This window comes from Atta cephalotes (genome assembly GCF_000143395.1).
Source record: "Atta cephalotes unplaced genomic scaffold scaffold00032, whole genome shotgun sequence".
Lineage (NCBI taxonomy): Eukaryota > Metazoa > Arthropoda > Insecta > Hymenoptera > Formicidae > Atta > Atta cephalotes.
The window spans coordinates 1,425,006-1,435,947 of NW_012130096.1; the positions used below are offsets into that span (position 1 = coordinate 1,425,006).

At 33.6% G+C, this 10,942-nt stretch overlaps 1 protein-coding gene across 1 annotated transcript; it reads right to left on the reverse strand.

The window, feature by feature from the left end:
- Window positions 1-449: 449 nt before the first annotated feature.
- LOC105621109 (5'-3' exoribonuclease 1) lies at window positions 450-8,045 on the reverse strand. The gene is made up of 18 exons (XM_012202581.1): window positions 7,971-8,045; window positions 7,303-7,740; window positions 6,033-6,477; window positions 5,672-5,922; window positions 5,438-5,595; window positions 4,948-5,330; window positions 4,519-4,811; window positions 4,166-4,452; window positions 3,793-4,069; window positions 3,403-3,672; window positions 3,118-3,278; window positions 2,514-2,896; window positions 2,064-2,434; window positions 1,911-1,994; window positions 1,625-1,846; window positions 1,282-1,518; window positions 728-1,222; window positions 450-659 (listed from the first exon to the last, which is right to left on the reverse strand). Exons 1-18 carry the CDS (start codon window positions 8,043-8,045, stop codon window positions 450-452), a joined length of 5,040 nt encoding a protein of 1,679 aa, XP_012057971.1.
- Between the last annotated feature and the right edge of the window lie 2,897 nt (window positions 8,046-10,942).

A 10,942-nucleotide genomic window follows, 5' to 3' on the forward strand; every position in this document is an offset into this window, starting at 1 on the left:
TAANAAATAATACTTACTATATATATAGTATACTATATATATATATATATATATATATATATATATATATATATATATATATATGCGCGTCGTGATTGTAAGATCAAATAAACAGTCATTCGATCAAAATAATCATTCTCACTTGTTTTGTTTACATTATACATTATACATTACGTGTTCAGTGTATATACATTTGACTTGAAAGGATCTAGTATTATTTGGTGCACTGACATGCGATCGTATGCAAGTACGAAAAATTTTTGAATGCATCAATATAAAGTTTTCGAAATGAAATATATATACTGGCCCATTAGAAATCTTTTGAGAGAAAGATCTGTTTTTATTATAAAATATAGAAAATGAACGATGGCGGGAAAGGATGGATCGGTATAATTATCTTGTATTTACATATAATTTGTAAAGATCTACCCTATCCAAAAATCAGTTTTTCACTGAGGGGATTCACCACCGTTCGACAAGGGTTGTGTGCCGAATTTTGCAGCGACACGTGATTTCCTGGGCTTGGACGATTTTCCTGTGTTTTGTTGCGGCTGTTGCTGTGGTTGTTGTTGCAGCTGCAGTTGTTGTTTTGCTTGTAGCTGCGGCTCGTTTGACGCTATCTTTTCCCTGGCCTTATTTACAACTTCTGGCTTCTGTTTCTGTGTGCGAAAAATCAGTAATTTAATTATAAACGTTAAAGATGACAAAAAAGAAACGATTTACAAACCTTGGGCAACATTTCTTCTTGTTTCTGTTTTTGTGGTTGTTGTTGCGTTTTTGAAGGACTGGAGCTCTTCTTAGCATTCGGATTCATCTCTTTCGAGGCTTGTTGTACGCTGGCGTTTCTACTCTTTTTCTGAGCTTGTAACGGAACAAATGCGGTGCTATTTCTTATTTCCATCTTTGATCCATTCTGAGGACCTTTCTGTTGTTGATGATTCTGTTGCATCTGATGTTTCATTTGCAATTGCCTGCTTTGGCTATACGATGCGAGTTGCATGAACGCTGGAGTCGGTGGTAATTTTGGATTCCACTTTGGATAAAATAAGTTAGGCTGCATAGGTGGCATATTCAGCGGAACTGGCGGTATTTTCAGATGGCCCATTGGAGGCATCATAGGAGGTCGGATATTTTGGATCCAATTGTTTTGTTGAGTGTTAAACCACTGAGGCGTTATTGCTACTTTCGTATCGTGCATTGATGCCTTATTCAAATTTAACGCCTAACAACAAAAGCTACATTAATAAAAAAAAAGGAAACCTTTTATACATTTATTGTTACCTTGTAAGCTTTTTTTGCGGCGCTTTCTGTGGCTTGTTCATGAGTAGTACAAGGATCGCCCTTAAAGATCTTATTGTCCATAAGCATAACATGAGCGCTGATCAAACCTGTTTTTTCGTCGACAATATAATTATATTTTGGCACGCCAGTTCCGTTATATGAGAAATGTTTCAATAATTGCGTGCTGTACCAGACTGCATTTGCTTTCTCTTTTTTCTGTTCTGTTTGTCGGGCACGCTAAATAACGTGTATATATATATACATATATATATATATATATATTGTAAAATTATTAAATAATATGTAAACACGCGATGTAAATTGACGAGACATAAATACATACATCGAACAACTGTTGTACTAAAGGTGGAGGATTCTGATCCTTCTGCGAGACTGTTTTCTGAAGCATCGTTGCGGGTTGCGATATAGACTGTTGCGGCATAGATTGTTGTGGTACAGATTGTTGTGACGTAGATTGTTGAGGCGTATTTTCTTGCTTGCTCGTTTGTGGATTTACGTCAGGAATCTTTAGCACAGCTTTTAAAAATGCACTAGGATCTTGTGGCTGTAACAGAACGATCTTTTAGAAATACATTGATAAAACGTTTTTAAGATACAATATTCGATACCGATTGTGCGCTATGATTGTTGCTGTACGACTTGATTCTCGGCGTTGAACTGCATGCCACTTTCTCTGGTGGTTCATTCGGTTTCTAAGTGTATAGCAAGAATATCTATGAGATTCGTGGAACAATCTCGTAATTCTATATCGCTACACTCACCTGCATCTTGTGCAATTCATTCCACAATGCTTGAAACTCAGATGTTTGATTAGGCGGTGGTGCGTTCTGAGTTAATGTTTTCTGAGGTACTGTTTTAGGATTCACTTCCATGCCATGTTGCGCCATACGCATACAAATATCACGATTTAATTTTTCGAGTCCCTTCTTAGCAAGCTGCATTTGCGGATATGCCTTCGATAATTCGTTCTTCTTGTTGGGAGAAACAGAATTGATCGTTTGCTTCCGGCTTTCTGTCAATTCATTCACTACATTTCCCTGCTCTGTTCTTTCGCCGAAACTAATATTTATGAAATCCATAGTCGACAAACGATAACCGCGAAACTGAGAGCAACCGTTTAATGTAAGTCCGCCTGCAAAAAACGAAAAAATATTCCATAAAAATTTACATGCACTTAATATTCGAATTTCGGAAAGTTATGCGTTTCTCACCGATAAAAGGCTTATCGAACAAAACGTCATACATGGTATCAATTGGATTGCTTCCATTTCGTATTCCAATGATAGTGCCCTTAGTTCCGAGCGGTACGCTAAAGCCGCTTCTTACACAGAGAATTCTATCGAATAAACGATTTTGGGAGTTCGGATCGGGCGGCACGCTACGCAAGTGTAAACCCGGCTTATAAAGTAATTGCGGCTTCACTTGCAGAAAGACCGTTTTTGCCATAGTCTCTTCAGCTTTCAAATATTCTTCTACTCCCTCCTCGATTTGTTTGATCAAATCTGCTTCGATGACATCCATTCCGCAAGTGCGACTTTCTAAACCGTTCAGTTCTGTTTTCAACCATGCAACTGTATCCTTCAATTCATCCGAGCTACAATAATATGTTAAATTAGATTGATATATAAATGTGTTAAATATAAAAATCAAATACAATCGATGCTGGACAGCTCTTGGTGCCCGATAGACACCTAGGATCTAGCTTCAATCACATTTGATTCTTCTTTACTTATTGAATTCATCTGACTTATTAAGATTGTATTATTACATCAATATATATTACGTATATTTGGCATAAGAAAATACGAAATATACCCCTTTGTGAATAACTCTTCCTCTTGGAAAATATCGTTTGCTACATTTTGAGTTAAACGTTCGAATAAATTAGGACATTTCGTCATGTAATTCCGAATCAGTTCGATCGCTTTTGTGCTGTATAACCATTGATTGTTTTCCTTTTTGGTATAACCAGGTACCTTTTAAGATTTTAGATAGATCAAAAACGGAGAACTGATAATTGATTATTTGCAAAATTTGCAACATTATCAATTATAAAATTATACTTAATAAGTAAAATTTATTTTCGTATACATTTCTTACCTCTTCATTCCTTTTATTGAATTTTAAATTCAATCCAAGATTATGTTTAGTAACTTCAATCGTCGATGATTCTATAACATAAATTGTTCCAGTGACCCTACTCAAAAGATGACTATTTATTCCAAGACGTTGTGCGGCAACACTGCCAGGCATATATCGCGTTTTTTGTTGCCCGTAAGCTTGTTTAATAGTATCGAATGTTGGCTCCTTCATAGTTTTTATAGAAATTTTGATTCTGCGTGACTTGCAACCCTCTTTATTGTGTATAACCTATAGAATAATAAAATCATCCTAAATAGAATTAAATATTAACTCGATAAATTTCAAGATAATTTAATCATTAATCCTGGTATCTAACGTGATATAAGAAGAAATCCAATGCAATTGTACCTGTCCCATTGCACCATAATAGGGATGTCCCAACATGAAACAAAAGGTTCCTGGTATAAAAATATCATGCATAGTTTCGTAGATTGGCAATTTTTTACTGTAGACGGAAATATCTTTAACTACAGTCTGATAAGCATAAGCTGCGGCGTAATCGTTCCACTGTTTCTCAACTGTAACTTTTCCTTGAACACCGAAAACATATTTGTTGCCCAGGAATGCACGAGCATAAAGCAACACATTTGTATCGCCAATATCTATTCCAAGACGTGACATATGTCTAGAAATAAATATTGCGCAGTATTATATTGCGTTTTTAATATTACTCTAATATTAATGATATTAATGATATTAATGAGTATTAATGTCATCTTACAATTCTTTAATTTGTTTGCATAATGTGTTCCATTCTGCAGATAACGCGCCCTTCACATCTTCTTTCTTCAGATTATCGTGACTGTAACTGCCTAATTGGTTGATTAAACTGAGTTTCACGTTACAGTCAGACACACCGACTACAAGGACTTCTTTCAAATGAGGCCATTCCACATATATGCTCTTTCCTAATAGCTCTGATGCTAAAGTCGTTAAATTGGGTATTGATTTTGATATTAGAGTTAGAATCATACTGTCCAAGACTGAATGTTGCTGAAATACTTTGACCTACAAAAATATTGATATAACTAACTAAGTAAACTAACTCTAAAACAATGTATTTCAACGACATACCCTCGCTTTTTCCAAATGCGCTGAATGGTCCAAATGCCGTAGTGTAGGAAATCCTGGATAATAAATGTCGAGATCAAAACCAGGGGATAATCCCCTAATTAATTGTTCTCTCGGAACAAAAATTTCTTCGCGATTCATTAATTTTACTTGAACATGATTGGTAAATTCTGGAAAGTATATTGTTGTTTTGTGAACACTTTGGCTTTCATCGGTATACGAGTACAAACACATCGGCCCATGTTTATTTCTTGCTTGTTCTTCAAGTGTTAATCTTGATAAGTGTGGCTGCATAGCTATTGCAAACAAAAAACGATGAAAAAGAAACTTAAATATTTTTTATATTAAAAAATAATAAAATTTATTATTTGAATATTTACATTTTATCTCACCCAAAATTTTCAAAACATTGAAAAGAATAAAGTTGCTTACCAGCCAACAATAGTTTTTCATCAATAAATGGGATCAGTACAACTGCTTCCCATTCCTGTCGTTTCCCATTTAAATCGGTTTTAAAATTATGTGGATAATAATTAATAATTGGAGAAGTTTCCTCTGTCAGTAGTGACTGAAATGCCATTGGTAATAAATCTTTGCTAAATGCTGGTAACACAGCTAGCAATTGTTGAAAAGGTAAGAATGGCTCTCCTAAGTCGAATTCTAACTTCAAATCTTTGAAGTCTTTTATATCTGAGATGTATGGGGCGTAATGATGTGGATAATACCACGACCAGCTGCAACAGCCGTGATAATAATAATGCAAATTCCACTGTATCGCTCTCACATAACCTTCAGCCTGTGAACGTAAAACTTCTCTGGAAATTAATAAAATGTATTTATAAACGAGTTGGAATATTATCTCAAACATTTTATATGATTAAAATTATACATAATTATACATAATTATACATAAAATACTCACTCATCGACGTTTTCATATTCTAACTTGTTCATATAATAATCTTTTTTATGTTGTACAAATTCCATGTTATATATTTCACTATCCGATTCATCATCTACTATTAAATCCATATTTCTATACTCTATAAAGATATCATCATCGTCAAAATTACCTAAGGACTGTGTTTTAAAGCATTAATTATTACTTATTTTTGTATCTACAGATATTAAAAGATTAAGATATTTAAATAAGTACCATCTCCCTAGTACTTTTGATAAGCGCATCTAAATCTTTATTTTGTGTTTTTTTTGGAGATGCACTCTCACTGTCTTCTGTTTTCTTATATATATGACGCTCAGATTCATTGGGCCTTCTACCTGTCTTACTTTCAAAAAACTTTATATCGGCATATTGCTCGTTAAACTGCTCTACATCTAAACGGCTAAGTCTCTCCATAAACTTTTCAAAACGGTCAAGATTTAATGTTCCCGCTTCATTTATATAACCTGAAGCAAAATAATATATTTATATAATATTTAATATATAATATTTAATATATAATATTTAATTATATAATTATAGAAACATAATTTTGACAAGATAATTAATAACATACCCTCTAGTGTTGGTAATACCTCCATATATGCACGGTATAGAATTGGTAATGCACCGTTGGCAATATGTAAATTTGGCAGGTGGGGAATAAAATCATTTCCTACTAAAAAACCCATTAAAACCCAGTCGTCAATTATTTTCTCAATATCAAACGAAAATGACAGTTTATCCTTGATCGGTGAGAACTCATGTTCTATGTATTCTCGTAAAAGTGACAAATGAAGAAGGCAGAACTTTGTTTCCTCCGGGGTCATTTTCACTTGTTGCTTGCCAAATTTTACTTCCTCTCTCAAAAGAGAGAAATTCGGTTCATGTGAACACAAGCCTAACATTATTAAATCTGCATCCAAACCATATAAACAATGGCTAGAGTCATTGTTGTAATCCTTGCTTGCCTTCATGTACCTTATATAATCCATAATCTTGTGCTCTCCCTCTCCAGGGACCTAAAATATATTTAATCTCCGTTATATTTTACTGAATAATAAACATCTTAGCCTATAGTACACAATAATTTCCTTCCTACAGCATTAATAACTGGATGTGTGTTTACTGCTATATTGCACAGTAATGCTGATAGCGTTACTGATTATATTGCTAGTTTGATTTCAGATACGAGTTTTCATAGTAGAGTAGTTAAGTTTTTTGACAGAAGACACTTTATCCAAATCAGTAAACAGAATACATATATTGTTATCATGATACATTATCATAAAATTACAACGATATGTTTTTAATTATTGCGAAAAGAATACTTTAATTACACGACTCTTATTTGTATTCATAGTCAGACCTTATATTTAAGGCTTCCTTTAACTATGTCTTCATTGACTTTTATAATAAGCCAGCACAAAATCGTATAAGAAAATAATACCTAACTTAACATGAAAATCCAGCAGACAAATTCTAATATAGCAGCCAGTAGCATACAAGCAATCCTGCAGGAAGAAAAGTATTGTGTGCCACAGGCTTAAGACTAATATTATATTTGTCATACAACAAATTTTGCAAGCTTGTTGGTTAAAGAACAAAGAAATTTTCAGTTTTCTCTATCCTATTACTAACAGGCTTGAAAAATTTATTGTACAACAAATGTAATAATAATATTAGACTAAGGCCAATGTTACATTTGTCCGTTTATATTGCACAATTTTTCAAAGTTAGAAATTTATCATATTACAAATGTAATATTAGCCCAATTCCTGTTATTTCTGTAAAGAGGACAAATTGTATTTATCTCTCTTATGCTACATCATCATCAGAAGAATTACCTCAGAACCACTGAACAATATTTTACATTTTTTCCAAGCATCATCTGTAGAAACCTTGTGTTCGACAAAACATTTAAGCTGCTCGCCTAATTTTGCCATAAAAAGTGTTCCTGGGGTTATGCAATTCGAGTCGAATCTCTTCTCTTTGGGTATTGGAATACCCTTGGCCTTGGCTTTAGCTTCTTGCACTTCGGCATCCTTAGCAGCTCTGAAACGTCGGCCCCTCTGTTGATTGATTTTTGCTCTAGGCGCGACACCGTCAATCGCCATAAAAAACAATTTCTGTGGGCGGATCATATTAAATAGCACCTCTATATAGTGAAATATATTTTTAAAAATCATCTCCTCGGAGATGCGGAAGCAGACATCGTCATTGGGATGGGAACATGTATGTATAATACCATTCATGTCCAAATATAAATAATCAAATTCTGGTATCTGGAAAGAAAGAAGGAAATAAACAACAGTTATATTATGATTACTGTAAAAAGCTTTAAAAACGGTTTTTTATCGAAATATTTTTATTGAAAGAATAAAAATCTTGCTTGAGCAAAATATAATAAGAAAAAAAGGAAAACGAAGGAGCGTAATAGGACAAGAAAAAAAAGAATTTCATCACTTTAGGATTTACAATGCTTTTTTTTCTCCTCTCACCCCCCGTCCAATACCTGATGTTCCTTCACGACCTCGCTGAGACAGGGATATCTCTCGCTTATGTATCTGAAGAATTTCGGCACACCCATCGTGAAGCCTCACTTCGACGTCAAAATAAACGCGTTACTTCGGATAATTCTGTATCCGCAACAAACGCTTCGCGCGTTAAGGTCGTCCTATCAAAATCAAAGATTTTGCTTGCGAGTACGTATATCAACTTTGCTTCGACAGTAACATTTGTCCGCGAATAGTTCATATAGTATAGACAGGAAAACGAGTACGGGAATCCCGTATCGGGTTGCCCCGGGAATCCTGGGAATCCTTCAAACCGGTTCTATATTAGTTGCAAACTAATCGCAAGTTTGTTGCGACAGCCAATATGAAGCGTTGATTTCAAAATGCAAGTTTCAGATTGGCTATCGCAAGTTTGCGATCGGCTTGCAATTAATGTAGAACCGATTTAAGGGAGCGTTTACATTGGCCGAACCATATGTCGTAATCTATAAAAATTGACCAATCACCAAATATTCAAGATTTTCTTAAGTAATGTCTTAGACTGATCATAGTCAGATCTTATATTCATCCATCCATCTTAAGAAGTCATGAACCAATCAGAAGGCTGCATTAGCATTTCAAGACATTACTTAAGACAGTCTTGAAAATATTATAGAGACATAAGATATTACTTGAAATAAGACTCGACCATAAATACCGGCCTATGTTACCCATTACACCACTTCTTCAATTAGTAAATGTGTTATTCATTCTTTACTTCAATTACAATCAGCTAAACTAGTAACGAAATTATATAATAAAAATATCATAATTTGACAAATATAATAAAGTATAAACAATTTACATTACTACGAGACCACATTGGGTGTCGAATAAACTAATCTCGCTTGGCCGACGAACTAATGTTCGCGCGCCATGATTAGCCTAATATTCGAGCTCTATTCGACTTGATTTGCGAATGTTTACATCATTCATTGTATTGTACTTCTAATCAAAGAGAAATAAAAGAACATAGATCAATTATTTTTACGTTACAATTTTTTTGAACTTAATTGGATTAAAATGAAAAATTTCCTATTTATAATTTTAAATTATTTTCAGAGCATTTATGATTCCATTTTTAAAAATAAAAACTTTTTTTTTTAAATAAAAACAATAGCATTTATGATCCATTTTTAAATAAAAAAAACTTTTTTTATTCAATTTGAAAAACTACATTTTATATTCAGAATATTGAATTGAGCAGTATTCTCGTTGTACAGAAATTACTGATATTATTTTTGAATTTAACTAAATTAAAAAACTGTACTTCCTATTCACAATTCTGAATTGAGTAGTATTCATGATTGCACAGAAAATGCTAATATTATTTTTAGATTGAAAGGCATAGAGATATCTCTATGCAATTCCTATAAATAAATAAAAATGCATTCGGGATTGAAAAGGTATAGACAGACATTTGCTTTATGCAATTCCTATAAATGAATAAAAAAATTCAGGATTGAAAAAGATTCATTTAACATTCATGAATCCGTATTTTTGAAAATCTGAATCCATTTCAATTCATTTTCATTTGCTGGGAATTATGATTAACTATCTCAGTTTCATTTACGATAACAAACTTCACAAATATTTACTAAAACCTGCTGAAATTAAATTTATTTCTTCAATACATTTATTGTATATTGAAAATGTATAAATAATTTTACTGTAATATATAATTGACTAATTTACTAAGTACATATAATGAATCTATTTCGCTTTTAAAAAAACTATTCTTTCGCGCGCGACGCTTAAAAGTTGAAAAATCTGAATTTCTAAACGTCAACACTGAACATAACTAACTGACATCACAAAATTGTCTTGACGCGCATCAATTGACGTCCATGAAAAAGCACCTTTAATTTATTTTGCCATAGCTTCGCATTATCTTTGTCACATGAACTTGACAAGTCTAATTGTAATACCGTTTTTGATATGATTTTGAACTTTAGCACAATTAATATAATTATCATCAAAAATTTATCGCTGCTATTGCTGCTAACTCATTTATATAAGCGATTTATATAAGCGATTCGAAATTAGTAACATATGAAATCACGTTTGTCGCTGAATATGAGCGACAAGCGACATGAACACTTATATCGAATCGATGTCGATTCGATGTCGATTCTATTATCATTTCTCACTGGGATATAATGGCACCTTAATGGTACCTTTATATTTTTAATACTTAAAGAAAAAATTCAATTGCGCAATTCATGGACGTGTCTTTACACGTCAATACAAACAATCATTATTTGCATGTTTTATCGAAAAAGATTATCGATCAGAATATTTTTAATTAAGCAAAATTATATTCAGTTCATATACAGAGTCATCCGGACAAATCGAACAATTTCTTTAAACAAAATGTTTTTAATGAAAAATTAAATATTACAAAAAATCTTTTTACACTTGGGGGAGATCCCTGTAGAGCACAATTATTCGATATATCTCCCATTAGTTTGAATGACGGTCTCTATTCTCAGTCTGAAGTGTTCGCACGCACGCTGTAATGTAGCGCTGTCCATGCCAACGAATGCTGCCTCAACAGCGGTCCTTAATGATGTCACATTGGGATGCCAAGATTTGTTTATGACTTTTTCAACTACGCTCCATACATAGTAGTCCGAGGGATTTAAATCTGGACTGTTGGGAGGTCAGAATGGGAGTCGAGGCGAGCAACTCAGTTTATTCTGGCAGCCTCAGAGAGCATCTGTCGTATTTTTAATGTACGGCTTATATTGAAAATCCTCCTCGGCAATCCTTCGACGCATTGTTGGCTCGCTTACACAACAATCGATGCTAATTTTTCGCAAATTGCCCTAGGAAATCAGCGCTTAAGCCCTTTCAACGACTACGAGGTTCTCGCGATGTCTTTCGAGTAACTTTTCCTCGCGGGCATATTGGAACCTTGGACTGTTCTAAA